Source organism: Bacillus rossius, chromosome 10 (genome assembly GCF_032445375.1).
Source record: "Bacillus rossius redtenbacheri isolate Brsri chromosome 10, Brsri_v3, whole genome shotgun sequence".
Lineage (NCBI taxonomy): Eukaryota > Metazoa > Arthropoda > Insecta > Phasmatodea > Bacillidae > Bacillus > Bacillus rossius.
Genome location: NC_086337.1, coordinates 13843919 through 13870225, shown reverse-complemented (window position 1 = coordinate 13870225; position 26307 = coordinate 13843919). Strand labels below are relative to the sequence as shown.

The 26307-nt window shown below is 36.1% G+C and overlaps 1 protein-coding gene across 2 annotated transcripts in view; it reads left to right on the top strand.

Moving 5' to 3' along the window:
• The window catches only part of LOC134535793 (hypoxia-inducible factor 1-alpha), a 554432-nt gene that overhangs the window by 519545 nt on the left and 8580 nt on the right, over positions 1-26307 (top strand). The window contains exons 11-12 of one of the 2 annotated variants that reach the window (XM_063375069.1): positions 94-257; positions 5240-5526. In XM_063375069.1, the coding sequence (XP_063231139.1) occupies positions 94-257; positions 5240-5526 (451 nt within the window). The remainder of the gene's footprint in view (positions 1-93; positions 258-5239; positions 5527-26307) is intronic. The other variant, XM_063375070.1, reaches the window with a different exon arrangement.

Genomic DNA, 26307 nt, shown 5'->3' with positions numbered 1-26307 from the left:
GAAGTTAATTGAGTGAATTTGGGTCATTGCCATTTTTGAATGCTTGAGGTGGATGTGTGTGGACGTCACAGTGCAAGTGTTTATTGTTTTCAGGTTCCCTGCCAAGCCTAACCTGAACTCGAGTCTCGCGCAGTTGCTGCAGAAGGACTCTCCTGTGCCGTGCGCGTCGCACGGCCACACGGCTGCCAAGTGCAACGACCACGGCGGAGGACTCGTGAACCCCGCAGAGGTCCTCGGTCAGATCTTCACGAAGAAAAGTAAGTTCCTCAGACTGTTTTTAATGAGGAGACGTAACCATTTTCAGTTCTTTGCCAAGCAATTTCTTTTAAGTTGTATTTGTGTTGTTTCTAATCCTAAAACATAACATACCCGGTTTTATCTCATGATCGTCGCACGCGCAAAAACCTCTCGCGTAAATGTAGCGTGATGTTTTTGGTCCTGCTATTCGATTCAGAGCGCTTTGTGTAGGTATTTTTTCCATGTAAAATATGTAGTATTTTAAAGTAGAAAGCTAATATTTATTCGGACATTACCACTTACTTATTTAATTAATGGAAATACAAAGTGGTCTGTTGTGTAAATTTTTTTAAAAGACTTTTTAAACGTTATAATCTTTATCTGTTCGTCTGCGTCGCCGCGGTGTACAGCTTATATAAATGTAGCCAGCGCTAGTTGGCATCATTCATGTTTGGTTATGTTGCTTCCCGTATAGAGCGCGCACACGTAGTCTAATATCGATATTAATACAGTAGAACCTCTCATATCCGACAATGATGAGACCGGGCCATGGTCGGAACGGCCAAAAGGTCGGATATCCGTAGGAGCAAAAAGAGCCTTTCCCAGCTATACAGTATGTACAGTTATACAATTTTATTTGTAAAAATGTTGCTGCATACATTTCAAATATTTACTGTTGTTAAATTATAAATGAGAATATGAATACAATGTAAGCATACCTTATTTAATGAATTCAGTAATGGATTTTTGTTTCAGTTATGTCAATCTTGATTTTGCAGAAGTGTCCCTCCACTTTTTTGCCCACAATACATTATTTGGGGTTGCTTCTGGATGTTGCTCAATGTATTTCAGCGCAACTTCAAAGGCATCCTTAGCAGCAGAATGACTCACAACGTTGTCACTGGCTGTTTCGTCTTAATCAGAGTCGATTTCTTCCTCGGCTTTGTTCTTCACAAAAGCAATGATTTGGTCATTGAGATCTTCAATGGTAACTTCTGAAACATCAGCCTCATTAAGCCACTCTTCTACATCTGTCATCTGGAGATCAGACTAAAACACTTGTAGATTTTAATGTTTCTGTTGTGTCTGTCTCAACTTCTGTTTTTGTCAAGGTGGGCTCATGATCAATCTCAGGTTCTTCTTGTTTCAATGATGGCAAAATTTTTTTCCAAGCCTTCTGAAGGGTGGTTGGATTAATTTAGTCCCAAGCTTCAGCAACGGTGTAGATAGTGTCTTTGATGTTTAAACTTTCCAATGCCTTAAAAAGGTTACATCCTTCTTCTGTTTTGTCCAACAGAGAGCCGACATATTTTCTTCTGTATCTTCTTTTTAACCATTCAATGGCGCCCTGATCCATGGGTTGTGTTAAAGGTGTCACATGGGGCGGTAAAAATATAGCCTTGATGTTTCCTTCATTTAGTTCACATTCAGAGGGGTGACTGGGAGCATTATCTAAGAGCAAAACAGCACGAGCAGGTAAGTTTTTAGACTTTAAATGTTTTTTTACTCTAGTGACAAATTCATCGAAAAACCACTCCTTAAACAATGCAGCATCCATCCAGCAGATGACTGATTCCGATAGTAAACTGGAAGTGTTGCCATGTTTAGATTTTTAAATGCTCTTGGCCAGTGGCGTAGCCAGGATTTGTGTATGGGGGGTGTTAAGCATGCCCCCCCCCCCCCCCCCCTATTAAAGCGGGGGGTTGGGGGGTCCTCCCCCGGGAAAATTTGGATTTTAAGGTGTAAAATAGTGCTATTTTAGTAGTTTTCGGTACTTAAATTTAAATATTATAATGGTAAAATTGTTATTAATTTTAATATGAAATTTGTTTGAGTGATGAATAAGAAATTAATTAAAAATTTGGTGCTAAGGGGGGGGTTCGAACCCCTAAAACCCCCCCCCTGGCTACGCCCCTGCTCTTGGCTTCTTGGATTTTCCTGATGAACAACAGCATTTTGTGGCATCCATTGGCATTGCTTCAAGTTGCAATTTTGAGCCTGTCTTTAGCAAGCTTTGTTCCTAGCACAGGTTCATTTTTAGCAGAAATAGTGGTTTTTGGAAGCAGATTGTAATTTAGGCTCGTTTCGTCTATATTGTAGACTTTTTCAGGTACAAGATTGTGTTCTGTAACCAACTGCTCAAATTTTTGTACAAATTCTTCAGCAGCATAATCATCATCTGAGAGTTTTTCCCCCGAAATTATAACATGTCGTATGCCATGGCGCAACTTCCATTTATGAAGCCACCCTTCGCTAGCGCAAAACTTTTCTAGATCACCTCCCAACTTTTCATTTAATTTTATGGCTTTTTCCTTTACGATGGGGCCTGACAAAGGCGTTCCCTTGCGCCTTTCCTGACAAAACCAAACTCATAACGCTTCATCCATAAGTTCAAGTTTTGGTTTTTTCAATTTTTTTTTGTTTTACTTTTTAACGCATGATCTGTTTCATTTGTCATACAGTACGCTTCCAAATCTTTACGGTTCTTTTTCCAATCTTTTACCGTAGTCACCCCTACACCCAACTCAGAAGCTAGCTTAATGACAGACTCCACTTTGTCCAATCTTTGTAACACGTCAAGTTTTTGTTGCAGAGAAACACAAACACGTTTACATTTTTGAGTTGCCATTTTCACACACGTAACCCCACAATAAAGCTATGCGTAGTCGTGAATAAACACACAGTATTTATGTTAAAAAACATAGATACGAGCACATTCTACACCAACAATCACGGCTGAACTGACATGTAGATGCGTCACTTTTTCAAGTCTAAACAGGCTCGCCAACCACGGTGACTAGGTCGGATATCCGGAGGAGTCGGTTGTGGGAAGGTCGGATATGAGGGGTTCTACCTCGCCAATTGCATGCAACACATGCTCTCTGTCGAGTGCCGAGTTAACTACATTTGATGGTCCACACTCTTTCTTGGTAAGTGTGTTCTGCAACGATAGTTATGCGTTAGTTCAGGCTCACATTCAGGTCACAGGTTTTGTTTTTCTATTTAAAGTTAATTTTAACTGTTTGGCGTGCCTTTGTATATACTACATTTTAAATAAACATACTTTCCATGAATGGGTTTTGTTTTTGTGAATAACTTTACCTAACAAAAAAAAAAATTTAACATAATAATTGCACCCCTACTTTTCAAGCTTGATTTTAGTATAACATGTGCGGTGATTATGCGATAAAACACTGTATTTTTCAACTCAATGGTAGTTATAAATAAGTTCAGTTACATTTTATTCAAAGAAAGATTTATTCTAAATCTTATATACCTTTGAACCTTTTTGTCAGTCATATAAAAATCGACATTGTCAGTGCAAATGTTTTAACATTATTTATATTAATTTTGAGAGAAAAACTGGATATATTCCATGATTAAAGTTTTGTGTGGGCTAACCCGTATTACTTACTTCTGAAAAAATTGCGGAGGATTTGGATTTTCTGTAAGTGAAGTGAATGCTAATGCAAAGTGGAAAGTTTAAAAAAGATCTGTTTTATTTTTTATTTTTTGTGAGTGAAGTAAAACGAGTGAAGGTAAATTGTTAATGTGAGCTCTGACACCCTAGAAGTATTTGGGTCTCAGTTGTGTTTTAGGAAACCCATTAGCAAGTATTCTCTTATTGTCTTCGTCCCTCACTTTCTCTCTCTTTCTCCCTCATTTCTCCTCCACACGCCTTGCACCCTCTTTATCCCTTAGAGTCTATGAATCTTTGATTTGCATAGTAGCATAAACTTTCTCCCGGTATTGTCCTAAGTTTGTCCAGTTGTGCAGAAGTTATGTTGCCCACTATGCATTCTCCAACCAACTGTAACACTGACAAGTGACTGTCTGGTTCTATCAAATAACAGCACTATTCCATTTTGGTAGGCAGAGTAGTGTTTTTTTTTATCGCAGTCTAGTTAAGCTAACGCCAATAAATTAAATTCCTTGCCATGATGAAGATGTGTTCATCTGAAATGACAGAATGTTTCAATATTTTATGTTAGAGAAGTATAAAATATTATTTAGTTTTGACAGAAAATGACATGATGTGACGTGACATGTTTCCAGGTATGAAACTTCATATGCATGTTTTAATCAGACTCAACCACCACTTAAACTTTATCCCCACAAGTGATGTCAGATCCATTTTGAACTGGACCGACTGGTAATAATGTCCATATTATAATATTTTTACAGTCTCTTCCTTTCTTCGAAAAATATTCAAACTGCCCTGTCCGAGATCGTAACCAATCACCTGCTCCTGTGTGGGTGTTTGGGACTGTATGAAAGGTTGCTTGCATGCGTGGGCTGTATGTTTGTGGTTGTGCATAGTCATTTCCGTGTACACATGCGTCAGTGTGTGAGCGGACATGCATGTGCATCCGTGTGTGTGTTTCTTTTAGAACCATGCACCAGTTTTTCATTAACTCTGTCTCTCTGGTAACTGTTTGTGATGGGTGTTTTCTGTTTTCATGCCACTGTAACTGAAAAATCATCAGTAGAGACAAGATTTTATGAATTTATTTTAAGTAAAAATTTATTTTAAACAGAAGATTTCAGTGTTACTGCTTTTATTTTTATAAAAGCTGTTTGGTAATACTTACTCCACCAAAATAGTGGTCAAATTTACCTATTAGCTGTATTTTTAAGATAAATTAATATCAATGGTCTGAAACAGATACTTCAGAACAATAAAAATAAATTTGTGTGCATTTGTCTGTTTTGAAAAATTATTCAATAAGAGATGCCCAGTAAATCAAATTAAATAAAGTTTTCTGATCCGTCTACTTTATTATAAATTTTTGTCTGGAAATGACATGCCTTGAATTTCAAACATTAATAAAAGATTACTTTTTTTATGATTTAATTAAATGTTGGGGTAAATGCTTCTTAATTCCATGATATGACTTGCATTTCAGTGTTGTGGTGTATGTTGACATGCTATTCAGTGTTATTTCAGTTTCATCACAATTGTCCCTGATCACCAGATACAGACACTCGCAACTCTCTGCAGCGTGTGTGGGGCACTGTGCAGGAGCGAGCACGGCCGGGGCAGCGCGGGAACGGCTCCCGGAGCGGCCGGCGGTCGGGAAGGGAGCGGCCCCCCCGCCAGACCTCGCCAAGATCCCCCCGGGCACGGGCCCGCCCGACCGCTCGGCCAAGCGCCCCGCCGCTCGCCAGGACGGGGGTCCCGCCAAGCGCGGGCGCACCAAGCCCCGGGGGGGCGCGACCTGGCCCCCCAGCCCCGCGCAGCGCCAGAGCAACAGCGTGCTGATGAACCTGCTCGTCAGTGGCTGCGACGTGAGTGCCGGGTACATTTGCTTGGGGCCGGGCCGGGTCAGGAGTAAGTCTTAGTTCTGTCTCTCTTCTCTCCTCGTGACTCGGGGAAACACTCGTACCATGTACGGAAAATGCCGAGCGGTCCGAAACGCAGTTGGGCCGTACACCTTCCGAAGATGAGGTGGGACCTCATCGGGGCTTTTACGCTAGGGAATGTAATGCTTATAAACTCAAGAGTGGACACGTGAAAGTTTATTGTAAGAAGATGCCGCTATTTTAAGTCGGAGGTGGGACAGTTGTTACTGTTTCCTAAAAGAGGCAAAGTTAAAATAAATCGGTAACTCTTTTATGCTGGAAGATCTGATGGTGAAAATAATTTTAGGCTGTGAAAAACTTGGAACACTAATAGAGTATCATTAATTGATACTGCATCTGTTGGTGTGAAAGCAGGTATTCTGTGAGAATTTTGGTGAGTGTTTATTGCTCTTAATGAACATTCTTTACACCAACCATAAAAAAGAAAAATACACATTTTTTAAACTTTAACTGGAACTGTGAGATATTATCAAGGTTTAAATTATTTTAAATGTTTATTGTAAAAATATTGTGCAGCTTCAAAGCCAGACAGTTTTAAAAGATCACAATTTTTGCTACTTTTACACTATTTTGACAGCAAAAATAAGGATATATATTTTTACAACTAATGTTTCTGTGGGCTGAAACGAACTCAGTGCAGGTAAAAGGTTGTAGTTTGTTTTGAAAGTACTGTGGATGATAGTTTTCGTTAAAATGCTTTTTAGTAATTGGGTTAATTTCAAATTCTTTATTACCTTCTCTTGTCTTTTTTTCTAGCTTTAGGCTGGCCAACAGAATACTGGTAAGATAGGTAGCATGTTTCACTCACATATGCTTTTGTGAAAAATTGATTTTGAATATTTTCATCTTGCATCAAATGACCAAATAGGGACTCTTTTGGGTTTTCATATCTGCCTTCAACTTCTATTTTGGTGGTGTTTACAGTAATTTGGAACGACTCATCTGTCCTTAACGTACATGATTAGATTGAAAAAAAAATTGAAAAAGGATTTTTTTTAAATAAGTAATCAGAACTTCATAATGTTTCTGATTATAAATGATGCAGGAATGGTTTTTATAAGGTTCTTATTTGAATATAAAATTTTCACTTTTATTTATGGTAATTTTTCATACCAAATTGCATTTGAGTCATGCTGACTGCCAGGAGAACTGTTTTTTTTTTATTGAAAAAAGAAAGAATATTTTTGTATATTAAGACTTGAATTTTACAGTTACCGCAGTTATCTTTTAATACCTACATTCACTCATATTTGTAAACATTATAAATATTGTCTTGGTTGTGCTGGAAATGTTCATATTGATTATGGATGATATAATTCTTGTTAAATATGGTTTTAAAAATAGCAGGTAGGTTGCAATTAGCATTGTTTAGATTTTCAGTGGTATTAATTATAATAAATTTTATGTACGTAAACCATTTGAAATTTACTGCTAAAATTTGGGTTACAAAATAGATTTGTACTAAATTCTTTAATAATCAAGCGACAGTTTAATTTATTTGAACTTTATGGATGTGTAACAGTTTGTGAAAGATGGTTTGGTTTTTACAGTTTAGCCCAGATAAGTTGAGTTCATAAGATAGCTTGTTTCCTGAATGCAGTATCTCATGAGAAAAAGAAAACATAATTTGCTGGCTTGTACTGTTTTTAGAAATTACTGATTTTAGCTGATGTATGTATAGACTTCTTGTTATTAATGTTGCTGGACTTATAAATACTCTTAGTGTGTCTTGATGCAGTTTAGGTGTCCAGTGTGTGTTGACGTATTTTGGGAAATATCACCAACTATTGTTTATCAACGCAGTTCCTAACATGTCTTGTTACGCAGATTTTTTAGAACACTGGGTATATAGTGCATCTGCACTAAACTAAAAATATTTAATATAAAAAAAATTGAAATAATCACTTCATGCTAAGTGAATTAGTAAAAAATACAGTGTGTGTTATATTTGCAGTGAAGTTGACAACTACTTAAATTAGTTTCTCTTCTTAACAATTTATTCTAAGTCTGCAATCAAGCATGTTATTTACTGTTGTGCAGGCATGGAGAAAATTCTTTCCCTGAAAAATATTTAGGATTCCTCCAATGAAACTCTTTCATATTAAGCATATTTTGCATTTTATTCCTGTTCTTACAACTTAACATTTTTTTTTTCCTTTGAAGGGCTTCAATATGTTCAGACTTAAAATTTCATAAATGATACACTAAAAGTTTCAAAACATAATTTTTTATGTTTCTGAATAAAGAAACTTATGGGCAGCTTACACTGAGCATTATTACTTATAAGATTATTGTGATTTAAGAGTTTTCACATAAATCAATGAAGTTTGCATTGGTTTCATTGTCATATGATGCATCATTAAGAAGAATCTTCCTCTTGGCACAAAGTTGATGTTTCTCAGACAGTGTAAACTTAATGTAGTCATAATAAATGTTGTAATTTGTGGTTTAGTATGATTGGTGAATGATTACACATTCACTTGTTCGATATTCATGAGCTGATGTGGTATAATTAAAAGTATCAACCGGTCAAAATCTTAGTCATATTTTAATTTAAAAATCCCCTTACTGCACATAAAATAAATCACTAAATTATTCCATAAATTGCTGTTTTTATTGAAAATTAAAGTTTATTTTTTTATCACATCTCTCAGTTATTACGTTGAGATAGTGATATCTACTTATAAAACCTGCTAATTGGAGAACTGCAGCAGTATTTACTATATTTTCTGGTGCCAAGAACATAGGTAATTGTTTGAGAAGTCACAGTAGCATGCTACACTCTCCTGTGGGGTCAGACAAAGGTAAAGAATGGGGATGTCTTACCTGCACATGAACCTTTGTGAAGCAAGTCCCCACATGCTTCATTTAAACTGTAGTACAGCAGTTGAAATTGGTGATTTGTTTTGTACTAATAAAAGTTAGAATTTGCATAACATTTAATTTAAAAGCCTTACTTAGTTGCACATGGATATCTTAGGCCAATTCAATGGGTACTAGAATGATTCTCAAGTCATTTTAAATTGATTCTTAAGCAGATGTTCCAAAATGTTGATGTAAATGTGAACTGACTGTACCTTGGCAACAGTGGCGAGTGAGTTTAGTTAAGATGTTGGCCAGGCACCGACACTGTTGCCACCGTGCAGTGTTACGACCATCAATAAGTCTGACAAGGCGGGGAGAATGTTTCTCTGAACCATCTCTTGGGCCCGTTCTGCAATGACATCGAAGTTCCACAATGACGCTGAAGTGGATATGGAGCACGTAAACGGATTTGTAAATCACAGAAAAGAGTGTCTACAATGGCTGGCATGTGGATACAATGCCCATCACTTCCGTTTGCGTTACTCCGTGCGACCAATAGAAACTGAATATTCCTTTGGGTGCATTGGTAGCCATGTTTGTTGATGTTTTAAATATGCTAAAAATATTTTCAAGTACAAGGATATCTGTACACGACCAGTATTAAATTATTACTTTGGTGGTTATTTATATATATTTTTATATACATAAATCTGGACCGTGGTATGTCTCGTTTCTTGAATATTTTTTCAACAAAATTAATATTTAATGACTATTATACTCGATGATACTTATTTATAGCTTCAGTAAACATTCTGCGCCTTCAAACTTAAAATGTCTGGTACATTTTGTATTGCAGTACTAGGTTTACAAATAATCTTAATGTTTACTTGTCCAGGTAACTTTTTTTTTGATTGTGTTGGTCACAAAATTTCCATAGTCTAATTGCTTGCCAGTTTTTATATTTCCGTGCACTGTGGATTGGCATATGGTAGTAAAATTAAATGTGTGGTACACCTAGTACAATTTCCTCATTGGTCTTCGGTGGTAAGGTAAGTTACCTCATTGGGGTTGGCTGCAGTTTGTTCCAAGGAATCAACAACCTCCTCCTTGGACAGTGTAGTGTATGAGCATATGTGGTGTGATAGGGAACCATCATTCAGGTAAAGAAATGTAATAAATGTCTTACCCTTTGTAAATGGACAGTTCGAAATGGAATGCAGCCAAGAAGTTCAGCCAGCAGATGTGCCACTGTCAACTGTGGTACACAGAATGCAAAAATACTGTCTCTGATGATGGAATAAGCTGAGTTGAAAGAGTTCTGGAATGTATCCTTATTGAATTTGAGTTCATCTGGTTTATCTTTGTTTTGGATAGCAAGAGGCTTTAAAAAAATAGTTTACTTATTTGTGTTTAAACAACGTGTTGGTCAGCGACATGCGGGAAGAAAGACGTGTTTGTGAAGCGTTTTACTATTCACGGCAAAGGAAAAAATTGAAAAGGCCAGATTTATTTATTTTCCGTGGAGTGGAAAAACCTAATGGGTTTAAAATCACTCACGTATACTGTGCATTAAAACCGGGCACATAGTTATCATTATTTACATCTTTTGAAGTATTTTAATGTTTACGTGTAAATTGTATGACAACTGTTGGCTGATTACTAATAATTAGTTTACTGCAAAATAAATTGCCAGTAAATAATCCAGACAACCTGTATACCTATAATCTACCACATGAAGTTTTCATAGAAATAATTTTACATTTTACTATAATGTAAAGTATTTATAATTAAAGCCGAAATCAGGTTATGAATTGAACAACTCCTGTCCCACAAATTGAAATATAATTTTAACTCTCTTATTTTGGATATAGGTATTGCTTTCTGCAGTTCTGTTGAGATAACTTCTGCTAACTCGAAAAAATGTTGCCTGCTAAAACTTTGTTAACAGATAAGTGTATGTTATTACAAAATACAGATATTTTTACACCTTTTCAATTGTACATTTGCAGGCACACACTTAATTTGATAGTAAGGTAATTCAGGATAGTCGCGCCCTTTACATCTAATTAAATTTTTAAAAAAATGGGATTTTAATGCTTCTAATGTTTCTTGATTTCCCTCACATACAGCATTTTGAATTTACTACTGGATTCTGAAATACTTAATAGTGGGGAAAGCGATGTAGTTCAGGGAAATTGTGAGGTAAAAACATTAAAAACGAAGAAAATGTTAAAATTGCAGTGATAATTAAAATTTGATGTACGATTGACAACAGAAATACAATTTTCAGACATAGTTCCACCTTCATGGAAAAGCAGCTACTCTCCAAAGTTACTGCTTCTAGGCCGTGATGCAGGAGTTGACATGTACAGGTTTCATGATTTAGTTTTATTTTTATATGGCTTAAGCATTAAGTAATTTGGATCTAGGTAAATGAGTGTGTACAAACTTGGCAAACATATTTTCATCATTTGTTTTATCTATTACTGAATTTTTGTTTTTTAAGTATCTAATTATATTTTACCGGCATTTCTGATTATGTTACCCATAAAGATACAAGGTTTTAATCTTGCATGTAATGTTTAATTTTCCTTGACCTAAATGTTCATCAACTCTAGAAACATGAAACTATGTAGTTCTCAACATGAGCAATTTTCAGGTTCTAGGCATACTCACATTTTTATAACAAATTTTTCGGTGTGTTTGTTAGTTGAAAAGGGGTGGGGGTTAGCTTATTTGACGCTGTGTAAATAAAAGTACTGGGAACATTTTCTCCTTTAAAAATTTGCTGCCCCAGTCAAGTTTTCTGTAATCTGCAACTACAAAGAGATTTTACTTATGCTATTGTCTGTGTGAATTTTTATTTTCTATAATTTTGAACACTCAGGTTTTTTTTTTTTTTTGGGGGGGGGGGGGGGGGGGAAGCATGAAATGCTATTTCAGGTGTACAACATGAGCTCTTATAGAGGAACGGACAGTATTGCATCAATATTTAATATTGAAAAATATTTTTTAATGCTTCCTTACGGCTGTATGCAACGTTACGCAGCGACTGCTTTGCGGCCCGCTGTTCCTCCCCTCTCCTCGTGTATAATTGTTGATTATCTTTTGTTTTTAGTCAAACAAATAGTAAGTAAAATATTTTTTATTTAATTATCGAAAATCGTAAGGTATTTAATAACTTCAAAAAAGAACTGAATAGAATAGGTATCTTTTGTTGTTGATATTTGTTGATTATCTTTTGTTTTTAGTCGAACGAATAGTAAATAAAATATATAGTTGAGGTATTACAGGTGTATTGCATTGCACCCGTGCGAAGCCGGGGCGGGTCGCTAGTAAAATATAAAACAGAATTAACTCAAGGGATTCTCAGAAACCATTTCATCAACATTTCTTATAAAAAATATTTATAGGAGTAAACACCATGGACAAGTTTTGAAACTTCCCACTCAATAGTTATATTTCTGCTAACTCTCAATTTTATTTTGTGTTGTCGTTGCTAACAAACCGCCAATAAAATATAACTTTGCTCAATAAAATGAAATTAGTTTGTTTATAAATGGGGTAAAAATATGTTCACTGTTACAACTTAGTAACTATCAAATGCTGCAAGAAAAACTTGGTGTTGCCTGTTTTGGTACATAATTCAGTTTTTATTGCTAATTAACTTGTTAAATGTTCACAATATTATTTTTCTGCTGGAGTTGATAAGAATTTTGAGCATTACCTGTAGGATCAGAAGCAAGGAAACTGGATATTTGTATCCTCTGCATCTCCGTGTTGCTTCACAAGTTGCTACTCAAAGAGCTGCCATTGGAGAGATTGCTTAATCTTGCTGGTATTTATATTCTATTGAAAAACACTCTATTTTACCACCTTAGTGGAATGATATTGAAATATACAAGTTATAATACAATCAAATTCGTTCTTGTAATAGAAATTGTGGTTTTTGTTGAATCTTAAAAACATGCAAAAGGTAATGTAGATAATTTTTTTTTAATATGTCAGTAGCTAGAGTAATTTTTTTTGCACACATAGATATAAAAACTAAAAGTTATGTCTGTATAAAGCTATGGTTTAGTTTTGTTTTGTTACACCAATTTATCACAAACAGTTACCAGTACAATTACAATGCTACGAAAACAATATTGCAGAGCCATACTTAGCCCCCCTTAATTGCCTGTTCCTTGATCCAAGGAATTATACGAATCATTATAATTGACATTCAAGATGTCTCAGCCATATAAGAACTGTAACAAAAATAGTGAGTGAATATCACCTCAAAGGTTTTCCTTCTTTTTTCTCCCTTCATGTGGTAAAATAACATAGGACAAAATAGCAGGCAAATAATCACAAGAGTTAAAGAACATATCAGCAACTATAAACATGAAAACCTACTATCAGCTATAGCAGAACACACTTCGGAAACCAGGTACAAAATTGAATTCGACTAGTTCCACACCATAGACATACAAGAAAAGATTCATTTGAGAATCAGTAGAAATAATAAAACACCCATTGAACATAAATAGAGAGGATGGATGCAAATTAAGCAGAATATGGGGCTCACTCTTCAGAAATCCTCAAAACCTAGCTCTTCATCCAACAACAGACAGATCACCTCTGGATGGCCAAACAGCACAGCCAACCAGAAGAGAAATGGCCACTGATTGGCCAGCACTTCCAGCCAGTCACAGAAGCCCAGCTCCGATTGGCCAAACCAACAGGCCAACCAGAAGAAAGGAAGACTCTGATTGGCCCACAGCTGTAGCCAATCGGGAAACACTCCCCTCTCAGGCGAGAGTATTAAAAGGCAGGAGAACTTGCCTGATGATGTCGACTGCAGTGTCGACTGAAACGTCAGTGATATCTTCGCCTTCGATGCGGCCACAACCCAGAAGCCGAGCAACTCCGTTTTCCTTCTTTGTTTTACGCCCTCACACTATGGATTAGTAAGCAGATACCAGTTCATTATCTAAGTAACTGCAAAGTAAATATTTTCATAAATAGGAACCGCAATATACTTCATGTTTTTATGAAAAACATATTTTGAATACACCTCTCATCCATAATCGTTACTTTGGGAAAAAACATGATGGGATAAAATTAGCTTCCTTACAAATTGTATGGAGAAAGGAAGGAAAGAGTGGATAGTTTGTGTGGAGGTAAGCTAGAACATTTTAAATGGAAGGTTTCTTAAAATAAATTTTAGTGCATGAGAAATAAAATGTTGAGTTTTGATGACATATAATTAATCAGATTATTGACTATCTCTAGTAAGTAATTGTGATTATAAACATTTTTCAAGAATCACAATTATTAGTTGAAGTTGCTATCAGTATTTGTGCAATTTTACTGTAGTCTATAAAGAAAAGATTATGACCTTGAGGCTCAGATTAGTTTTATTTGAGAGTGATGGTCTACAAATATTGTGATAGAAAAGTTTGTCTTCAAAACAGTGCCAAGACTTATTGACAGACAGTATGTTTTAAATAGTAGTTGTTAATATAGGTACATAAATATTAATAATACCAATTGATTGGTAAATAAATGTTGTACCACATAAATTATATTTAATAGAATTTACCTATGCATTTCAAAAAGTTGCCTGGGTGTTTTAAATGATTTCAACATAAATAGACCTAACATTCCTGCAGATACAGTGCTTTAAGTAGCTAGATCTTTTTCGAAACTGTTGCTTGAATTTTGTATTGTTATCCATCAAATTATTGGTTTGAAAAAAATATATATTCTCTTCTTGTATTTCTTTGCATCATGTATATAATCCCTGCATAAGGTATAGTGTTACTGGCAAAGTTGGATTTGTAGATGAGTTTGTATAGTCGGAGAGTAATTTTAAGAATGAGTTTGCTTCTGAATTGATTTTACTTGAGCAAATTTCTTTGTAATCTTCATAGAGACTGCATGCTGCTTCAGTCTTTCTTCTTGTTTTGGGCTACACCTTCCGGGAATTGTAGAACTCATAACAACAGCGACACTCAGTTGTGATGTTGAGTAAGTTTTCAAGCAGACGAAGAAAGATATTTTTAGTTTCAGTTGTTTTGTTCAAAGAAATATTTGGATTATTTTATGTTCATAATTAATTGGCACAAATAACAAAGGAAGATAGGAAATTCAAACCTCTGAGATAAGTTTATAAATTGATAGCTAACACTTACTGATGTTGGATTAAAGTCAGCCATCTTGAATGATGTAAGGATGCAGAGAGTACTCACCCAATAACTTACACATGTACAATAAATTTAAAAAATATATATGAAGAGCTTGTATTTTATATTTTGTAGCTGAGAAAAAAATAATATTGTGAAATAATTATAAAATATTATACCACAGAGAATTCCATATGGGTACCTATACTTACTGTTGCATGATATGTGGTTGTTACTTAAGGTTTTATTTTATAAATTTATACATCTATTGTAAACATTATTGTTACAGGTTTTTTTTAAGGTAAATTGGCCACTAAGCTGCATCCAATTTTCTACAAGAAATCCTGAAGGGATATCGTTTTTTATTCATACAGAGAAATATTGATGCATCGGGGAATGTGCAGGAAAACTAGCCATTGTTAAGTCAGGTAAAGTTTGAAGGCATGATGCAGTAGGAGATTACAAGGCTAGCGAGGGCGTGTTACAGGCTGTGTTACTACACACCACGGAGCCAGACGTAGTGCAGTGGTAAGTCATCGGACTAGCATACTTCAGGAACTGGATTTGAAATCCCAATTCGTGCAGCCTGATTTATGTTATTGATTATTCTACAAAATCAATCCAGACAAATGTAATGGTTACTTACTGTTACGATAGACCAAACATTATTCTTAAATTTAAATCTTAATTTTGAATAATGACAGGTGTGAGATATAATTTATTTATTACCCAATTCCTGGAAATCTTGAGGCTTTCTAGTTACTTCTGTCGTCGGTGCAACATCTGCTGTGTGGAAGCACTCTACTCTCAGCTCTGCCGAAACATCGTTACTCATGTAATGGTACCTTCATACAACAGAAGTCCATGATGACTTGTTAATCTATAAATGTATTTTCATCAGGGAAAAGTTATTTATTGCTAGGTATCATAATCCATGTCCTCATGAATTTGAAGTAGATAAGGATATTTTGAAATTAAATGTTATAGTCTTGGAAAATAACTAATATTGATTTTAAAAATAAAGTGTTTTCGTATTGGCTTTGAAGACACATATTCTTGTGTTTGTATTGAATGATTTTTGTAAATACATAATACCTGAAATAAATGTTTTTGTTACACCTGTAATTGTTTTATTTGTCCTATTTATATTTTATATATAATTGTGTAAAATAATAGATGTAATAAAATACTTAAATATCTTGTTCTACTTCAAAATTATTTCAGACTATTGGATTGTATTTTTTAATTTTTTAATGCTAATTAATTTAATTTTTGGGTCTGGTGTACAGTTATAGTGTGCTCATACCTGGATCTGCATGAAAGTCTTGGAGGCAACGGTTAACCTTACACTGCCACAGCAAGAAAGTTAAATTTAAGGTCTCCTTTGGTTAAAAATAAATTATTGGCATCAAATTAGGTAAATATTTTTGTGTAAATCTACATCAGATCACTATGTGAATGTTGTAGTGATGTTTCCAATACTTGAACGGGGGTTGATGAATAGTATCTTGCATCACGCATTCACACTTACTTGAATCCTAAGTAATTTTTAATAATTTATAACTTTTAAATGCCCAAGATTTTGGTAAGAGCAAAATACAATAAAAGGTTGATGAAAAGCTGTTGTTCGGAAACATAACAAACTCTTGCGCCATCGGCCAAATGTGTTTTACGGGACAAGAACCAGTTAAGGCTTAATACATGTCTGTGAAACAGCACACAATGCAAGTGTGAAAATTAATAGTTTTGAACTTTTGAGTCCTCCTCAATCCAGATTGTTGGGAAATTTAAAAAATTTGTGAAATTTATTATTTGTTATTTTAATTAAATATTTTTAATTTTTTCTTGGTATGTTAATTCAATAATTAGAGTAGAAACACAGCATGGCGACTACCCGGTGATTATTTTAAATCAAAACATGGAGAAGAGAGGGCAATATGTGTAAAACTGCTGGAAACATTTGGCCAGGAACATACAGCAATCCTGATGCCACATTGTTTGGGTAGATGATACTCAGAGACTGACCTGTTGACTTTAACCCTCGTACTCCTCCTAGCGTAGGGACAATGTTTATCTTTGACAGCTCAGGCTTTTATCCTTCTTTCCCCCCCCCCCCCCCCTCCCTCCATCTTCTCTACCCTAAGTGACAAAAAAAAATTATCCTCACGTTGCAAGTAGGCAAAATATCATTGGCCCCTTTTACACAAGCATGGACACATTGGAAAGAAAAAGAAAGGAATGTGTTAAGCTTTTGATCTTCTGTTTTCTTCCACTTTAGTTAAATTAAATAAATAAATACCAGAAATTTGAGATACTGCACTCATTCGTAACCCCTGGAATATTTTTTAATACAGCAAAATATTGAAGTAATCTTTTACTTTATCTTTGGCGAAGACTTACATGTTCTCTTTTGACTTTAACACAAATTGAGAAAAAAATGTTTTTGCTCAAATCTAATAATAAATTAACAGGAAGGATAGCTGTTAATGTATTAGTTAATAAACATACATTTAGGTGTTGTTAGCAACAGAAATGAATTAAAACTAATTCAATAGTTTGCCAGTCCAGAAAATTTTGGTAACTTATGAGGTTAAGTAACTACTGTCAACTCTAATTGCTAAATATATTCATAAAATATTTTGGCCTGCATTTTATTGTGTTGCATGTTTTCTTCACTGAATACCAAAGCATTAAAAATATAGAAAAGCTATTCAAAAAATTTTCTGTGTTAGTGTACAGTGACATTTAATAGGTAACTCAATGCATAGTACACACATCATTAAACAGTAGATTAAGTAGGGCCTAATAAAAAAAAAGGCATTCTCAATATGCTAGGTATGTTGATTTTCTTGTTTATGAGAGTAACTACAGAAAGTAGTATGGTTAGGGTTTTTTGTCACATGATCAAACTCAGGACAGTTAAAGATGATGTGAATTAAAGGATGAAAAATAAGTACCACTTGGTTACTGTACATGTAACTTTTTTTTTTTTAACATGAAGCTCATACAAGAATGGTTTGATGAATAATTTGGTATGCATACTAATAAATAGCGTACATAGTCATCATATGTGTACATAGTCATGAATTTTAAATCCTATGAATAAATAATCTTGTAGCCTCTAGTCATTCTGACAGAAATCCATTGTTAAAAATATATTTACACAAAAGTGTTTTCTGTCGTTGAAAAATTGACAAAATTGGCGTTTGTGGTGAGATAATTTTTTTTTTGTGGAAGAGAATACTGCAATTGGAATTCATGTCCTCCCTACGAATTTGTTTGACTTTAGTTAAATGAATTTAAGCATCTCGTCCCAGAGCCCTGAAATCAGCTGTGATGCTCAAAAAGCATTGCTAAAGTTTATGATTTTTTTCAGCTAACAGGCGAGTGAAAGTTTAGAGATAGCAGTGACCATCGGCATCTTACACTCCATTTTTGAATAATGAATTGCACATTAAAAAATTTTGTGTGAGGTGGGTGTCACGTTCACTCACTCCAGAGAAAAAAAAAAAACAAATTTTTATGTAAACATCTATCGACAATTTTTAAGTGTTTAAGGAGAATCAAGAAGAGATTTTGCACCATTTTGTGACAATGGGCAAAACTTAGACACACCACGATATCCAGGAGACGAAACAGCAGTCAAGACAATGAATCACACATGGCCAACCAGCTGGAAAATTGATGACCAATAATGTTTTATTTTTGTAATAACAATCCGCTTATGTATTCAGCTGTGTCGCTTAGCAAAAATTGGTCGAGCTGTGATTTTAACTGCTTTCTCATCCTGCCTATTCACCAGATCTATTTCCCTCGGACTACCATCTGTTTCCGAAACTGAAAACATTCCTGGTATTTTAGTGAAATGAAGTGGTCTTACAGGAAGTGAAAGAGTATTTTGCAAGCCTCAAAGATACTCTGTCTGTGAAGGAATCCAAAAGAGCTGGCAAAATGTTGGGGCAAGTGCTATGAACTTCGAGGAGTTTATGTCGACATATAAAGTACATTAAGAAACTCATATTGTCTTCCTTAATATCAAATTAAGTAAATTATCAAACAACCCCCGCATAGACAATGAGAAGTGATGAGATTATAATTGAGCATTGTTGGAATGAATGGTTGCAGGAAACAAGCCATTGAGAACAAATGTGTGTGTTATTTACACAGCTTCTAAAAATGTTTAATCAAGACATCTGCGAAAAGTAGAGTTCATCCTTAATATGCCTTAAATTTAATTTTTCAGTTAAAACTAGTTCTATTAACTATTAACTTACGTTCTTTAAATGATTAACGCAATGGGGAATTTTGAGGGCCCCTTTTGTGCACCACCAATCAGGATAGCCCTCACCTGCCACTGGCCGTGCAAGGAGAGGAGTTCTAACATGTATAAACCCTTGGTTTTCCAGTGTACAATATCAGCCTGTTTGTGCCTCATGACGGGAACAGATGTCAGTGCCCGAAACGTCGCGACTGTTGTCACTGGAAACCTTCTGTGTTTATCAGTGCTATCATCATCGTGTTGTCCATAGTGCTTGTTTATCTTCATCGCTGTGTTTATATGTTGGCTGCGTTGTCCAGGTTTGTTGTCTGCCTGCATTTAATCTGTCTCATCGTTGTTAGCCCACTGTGTTCTTCTTTGTTGTTACATTAATTTTCATGACTAAGTTCCTTCAACGGAATTCTTGTGCTGTCTGATATTTAGAGGTTGAAAATTTTTTGTCCATGCTGTCATTGTTGTGTTGTCTATAACACTTGTTTATTTTTATTGTTGGTTCCGTTTGTCCGATATCAGCTGATTCAGTATGTTTGCTATGAATATTTATCTTCATATTTATTTTATTAAATTTTTTGGATGTTTGGAATTTTTCCATGACAAACAGTGCAAAAATGCAATGGTGTATGTCCAAAAAACTGCATTAAATCTCAAATCTTGCATATTATCATATATTATCCATTTAATACTTTTTATTTATAGTGTTAATATCATTGTCTATATCCATTTTTTGTTCTGTCCTATGCTGATTGTAATTCTATTTTATTTATTTCTATTGTTGTCTTTGTCTATTGTGCACATCATTGCGAAACCATTTTGAGTGTTGATGTGCATATTACAATGCATAACATAAAAAAATAAACAAAATAAATAGCATCACAAATAAAATATCAGGTAGTACTTTTCACAGGTAGGAAATGCTGGAGTTATCGATAACCATTTGTTACTTTCTTTTCACTATACAAAATGGTAACTGTTTATAAATCTAATAACATTGGTGCAGTTGATGCATGTTTACCATGGCTACACTTGAGATTGTGGCAGTCTGGCTGTGAGTAAGGCCAGGTATATTAGATTTGGGTTGCAACTTCATCTGTTTGGAATTGATCTTTTATTTGAAATATTTTTTGAAATAAGTATGTCTTTAAGATGTAAATGAAATGCACGTTTCCATAAATAAAGAGAATTCTGATTGTTGAGTTCAGACTTTATATTTGTCATGCACGTTGTCAGCATCAGCATATTGGTCACATTATTTTTATTATGTTTTTTTTATTTTAAAGGTTTTTAGTAATATCTACTCACAGAAGTGAGTGTTGGTAGTGGCTATACGAATAATGTACGAGGGTTGTCTGAAACATTTCCGACCTCAACATGAATTTGGCAGCACTCGTCAACGAAAATTGGGGAATGTGTTTAGTCATGTTTTGGAATATACTGTCTGAAATTTCAGCCATTTTGGACGAGCAGTTGTTTTTTAACAATTGTTTGCATGAGTCTCTGCATAATAGTTGTTTACGAACGTGATGGCCTCCTCATTCGACAAAAATGGTTGTCCTCTGAGTGCAACTTTTAGCCTAGAGAACAAAAAAAATGTCAATTGGGTTTAGATCTGGAGTTAGGAGGGTGGTCAAGCAGTTCAAACCGCAGTTCGTAGATTTTCACCATGGCAACTGCTGAGGTGTGAGCAGGTGCATTGTTCTGGTGAAACAAATTTTTTTTTGTTTCTGCAAATGTGACATTTGTCTGCAATTTCTGCCTTCAGCTTGTCAAGTAGTGATGCGTAGTTATGTTATTCTTTTTTTTTCAAAATAATTTATTAAGACAATTCCATGACTAGCCTAGAAAACCGAATCTCCGTTTTTTTTTCTCCGGCCAAAGGAACAGTCTTTGCATTTTTTGAAGCTGATTCTCCCTTCGCGGTTTTTGGTGTCACAGACGTTCATCATCACCCGAGCTGGTGTGGCCATGTTTGAATTGAGCTGCCCGAAATATCCCTGTGGTAAATAATGGCGCACAGTCGCCGTGCACACCGTCCAACTCGTCTTCAATTAGCGTAGGCGTATTGCCTTTCAAAAACAAATATTTAATGACACTTCAATACACATTTTTTTTCATTTTCACAAAAATATGTGCATCGACTCATGAAAACTATGGTTAAAAAATCAATTCACGTCCAAAATGGCTGAAATTTTAGACAGTTTATTCCAAAACATGACTAAACACATTCCCCAATTTTCGTTGACGAGTGCTGCCATCTTCTTGTTGAGGTCGGAAACTTTTCAGACAACCTTCGTACATACGTACATAGTGTTTCTGTTTAGTAAACTTTAAGTTATATTTAGGAGAAATAAGCAAATTAAACAGAAGCACAATTTAAAATGTACCTAGCACTATCTAGCGACAGTGTGAGGTAGGTTCTTTCAGCTCTCTAGTTCAGCTGGCCGGGATTCTTTCTTTGACTGACTTTGTGTGATTTATCATGATTTGTGGCTGTAGATGTAGTAGTTTACAAATTAATACCATCGTAACAATTATACAAAAGGGATATGAAAGTAAGAATAGCATACCTAATGCTCACTTAGAATCTTATTTTACTGGATATTCAAAGTTATTACACTCATCACTGAACATGATATACTATAAGCATAAGATATTATAATCTCAGAATATCGTAGGATATATTAGTATAGTTTATATATGTAAAACCATTAAATTTTCATATCTAATGTATTTTCTGATATCATAATAGGGCCCAGATTGAATACATATTTTATTTCCTTATAGTTTTAATGATAGTGTAAATGTTAAATTCCACTCATGCTACTTCAAATTTACATGGACTTTGAATTAGTTCACTTTAAGGAGGGTTGTTGGCGATGTAACTTATTTACACAAGTAGTTAAGAACACCACCCGATTACGACGGCCGCTCCTCAAACTGTAAGGTCCTCCGCGACGTAGAGATGTGAACCCAGCAGCCAGGTCTCCTCCTTGCTCCGCCGAGCTACAAGTGCCCGCTCTCGTTCTCCGCCACTGCTCGCGATGCCCTGAGTTCCGGTAGTTTCCCCTGTTTGAACAGTCCATGTGGATGCCCCATGCCTAGCGGCAGTTTCACTCTGAAGCACACCTGCGTAGCCCCCGGCAACACCACCTCTTCTGGGTGTCGTTCCTCACCAGACCTACACCAGCGCCCATCCCAGTTGTACTTGACTGTGTTGTCTCCTCGGCCGCTCACCAAGAAGTCTCTCAGCACTGTGTCACGTGACGACGTGCAAGAACCACACGGGCATGACTTAGAGCCTGTTAATCCAGTCCGTAACACCAATTAGTGGCTCAATACCTAATTATTTAAAACTTAGTGATTAGGTATTGCGTAAATTGCTTATGCATAACAAAAATAAAGCATTTCATCATAGAAATACCAAACAGAAAACTCAACCCATAGGTACATAATGCCTCAAATGATAAATTATAATATTAATAGAATAGGTGAAAATTTTTGCTATTATTTTATTTTACCTTTGAGAAGAAACTTTGCTATATTTTACCTTTCTAAACTTAATTGTTTCTTACAGAGTTTCAGTTTAATGGAATCATTTTACAATTTTACTCCATCAACTACTTTGCTCATTTCACCTTGTTTAATTCTTTGTTAATTTAACGGCACTTTTACAAAATTTTGATGTAATACTACAATTAAATATTTTTTCTTCATAAAAACTTTGAATCATATTTTAAGTCTTTCAAGAATTTAATTTTATTTTTTTTGCAGGGGGGGACCCCATTCTTTAGTGGATCTTACATTATCTAAGGAATTATTCCTCAAATTTTCTAAGACCAATAGTTTTGTCTTTGCATTTATGATCAAGTTAGTTTTTTTTTCTTTTACATGGGTGTGTAATAGTGTTTCATATTGTTTAATTTTTAAATAGTGCTATTTAACTGCATATTGCATCTAAATTGAAACATACCAAATAACAAATTGTGTAAATAAAGTCCTATCACTTCCGAATGTAACAAATGACTCCTGTCCAGTGTATAGACTGGGGGCCTTGAGAGAAAATGTTTATCTAAATTACAACAGAAAGTATAATTTTCTTGGGAAAAGTATTATAAACAATATTAGTAATATCAGTATTAGTATTTTAAACAATATTAATTTCTTTTAATCAACATGCTACAATTATAAAAGCTCCGCAAAATAATCATGACAATGACTAATGGCTCTTATTAAACTGGTTATTATTCTATGCCTTTAATTCCTCTATGGGATGCTCTGACCTGGAAATGATGTGACGAGAGCGTCCTGGGCATCCAATATTGTGTTCCCTTACCTTGTGGACAGTTGTTGCTTGTGTAGCCACACTACTGTTCTGGTTCGAGCCCTCCGTTGTGTCTCGAGTTCTGGAACGTTGCCGCGTCTGTTGTAGTTCCACCAACATTGATCCTCTCGATATGTAAAGCATAAACTTTGATGATTAGTACAAGCTGTTGGCTGAACTGGATTTCTTGCAGTACGTACTTGCAGTTGTCTCTTCCTCGGTAGTATGGCTCAGTCTTGACTTCGCTTCACGGCGTGACTTAATTATTTCTATCTTGCACCCAGAGACAATAACAGGACATAACTTTGTCTTGTGTGGCCATCATCCCTTAAGTCCTTAGTTCTCCCCGTCCGAGTCAAAACCCTGTCTTGTTACCACTGTCTCATTTCGACTCTGACCTGTTATTGCACCTTGCCGGCACTCCTTGTTACGCATGTGCAGCGACCATGTCCTGGGATGACGTACCAGCACAGCAGTGCCGTAACGTAGTCCCATTTCAAACTAAAGTTAATTACTATGTAGTACTTGGCTAAATGGTAATTGTGTTCAAAGAGTGCAGGTAGTTTAACTGATGAATGATTTTTTCATAATAATGACTTCATTAGACCATACATAAAATTAATATATTTCTTGTATAAAACTCTTCTGTTAGAACTACCCTATCAATAAAGGGATATTTTAAGCCATCCCTTATTTAAATTCCAGCTTAAAACAAACACAGTTATTAGAAACAGGAAAAAATATATTGTATTTAAAGAATTGTGCAATGAAAATTTGAATCATTGTAGTCTCTACATTTTAAATCATTAAAAAAAAGTAAAAAATGTGCATGCATTAAGCTTTTTTAAAAAAAAAAAAAAAAGAAATCTGCAGACCCCCATTATACAGGCTGTATCATAATTCATGTTACAACGCTTGAGGGTAGAAAGCTCTTATTATTTGCAACCATTTTTGCCAATAAACATGTTGCTGGAAACGCGTAGTTAAGCCCCTGTAGCCCCAGAAAGAGTCAGCGTAGGCAACCCGTTGTAGAGTGTTATGTTGTGGATGTGCGGGTGTTCGAGTAGAGAAATAACCTTTTTAATCGTGGCACAGATTTTAATTTCACTCTGAAATCAACCACAGCTTCGGCTTTGTTTCACAACATTGAAATTGTTGCATACGTTTTAACAACGTGACAGCCTAAAGCAACGGCTCAAAAACACGCCCACCTTGAGCGACACAGAGGTGGCAACGGCGAATCATGTTTTCTCGGATACGCTGGAGCATGTGTGGAGACGACCTTATAATTTCGAACGCTTCAATGATTCGCTGTGTAAGCTCTTCTACCGTTTCTACTGGCGTAGCATAGATAAGCCCTTTTACATAACCCCACAGAAAGAAATCTAACGGGGTTAGGTCCGGTGACCTTGGCAGCCATGCGACAGGGCCCGCTCGTCCAATCCATCGGTTTGGAAATGTTTGGTTTAAATACTCTCGCACTTGCAGGGAAAAATGAGGTGGTGCCCCGTCATGTTGGTACCACATCACACGTCGGCCATGCAATCGAACCTCTTCAAGAAGACCTGGTAGTTCGTTCTGAAGGAAGTGGAGGTATCCGGCGCCGGAAAGTCGTGGCGGAAGAAAAAAAGGCCCGATGAGTACGCCGTCAACAATACCGGCCCACACATTAACTGAAAAACGTTCCTGGTGAGCTGTAACACACGTTGCATGCGGATTGACATCATTCCAAATCATGACTGTTGTGCGAATTGAGAATAGCGTCTTGAGTGAACTTGGCTTCATTGCTGAATAAAACCGCTAACTCGGGGTTCCTCAATACTCTTCGAATGTACCAACGAGAAAAGGTCATGCGAAGAGGATAGTCCGCCGTACCCATGTGTTGCACTTTTTGAAGGTGGTACGGGTACAAGAGTTGCTCATGAAGAACTCACCAAACAGCTATTTTGTCAGCGTCCATATCGGAACCTTCTGCCCTTGTTCTTGTATCCGGACTCTCCTCAAATCTCTGAAGTACATCTTCTTCAAAACTGGGAGTACAAACCCTGCGTGGAGCACTAGCATTTGGTCTTGTGACGGCACATGTACCAGTATCATTCATTCGCTGAGTAAGTCTTGCAAACATGGTGTGAGCTGGAATCCTACGACCCGGATATCGTTCTTCGTACAGACGACGGGCGGCTCGTCCATTTTGTCTAGCTTCCCCATAAACAAGCAGCATGTCCGTGTACTCACTAAAGTGTACTCCATTGAGCTCCACTAAAACGTTGCCCTTTTGAGAACCACAGCGAAAGAAATGACACCACGAGTTTGCTTGTACGACAGAACAGTCAACGTCAGACCACCAGTGATATCAAAACACACTGCGACACTGCGATGTCACGCTGCGCAGTGCTATGGCACGGCACGATCGTAAGAAAAGAGGTGAGGGCGCCACCAACGGAAGTAAAACGGGGTGGGGGTCAGCATTCGACATCGTACAGTCCTCTCGAGCGCTGCCCGGCATCGTAAACACGTAATTCACCACAACATCGTCTGTCTCGCACAAAGCCCAACGGGTTGCCTACGCTGACTCTTTCTGGGGCTACAGGGGCTTAAGTACGCGTTTCCGGCAACATGTTTATTGACAAAAATGGTTGCAAATAATAAGAGCTTTCTACCCTCAAGCGTTGTAACATGAATTTTGATACACCCTGTATAATACAAACTTGCACAATTAGGCGTACCCATTTTAAAATATTACTTTACACTACCGATTGCAAGATTGAAAGGGTTAGAGGGTCTCAAACGTTTACTGCGAAAAAAAATCCTTTTGACACACTCAGCCATATCTGCAGTGTAATTTTAAACAGTATCATTATTATTTATTTTATTAAACTACACATCCAAAGTATTGTAATATTAAAAGAAAGTAGGTTTCAAGGTTTAACTGGCAGGTGAAATCAATTACAGGCATTTAATTTTCTACTTGTCTGTTGGACAGCTAATCTTGACTCTGTAAAATTTACCCTATCTGTGCCTGACAGAGGGGGTAAAATGTCTTATCTTGGGCGTAGATCCTGGGGGGGGGGGGGGGGGGACCCCCTGGGAACTAAGAAGCTTGCAAAATCCTGACTGTGAAACGAGGTTGATAA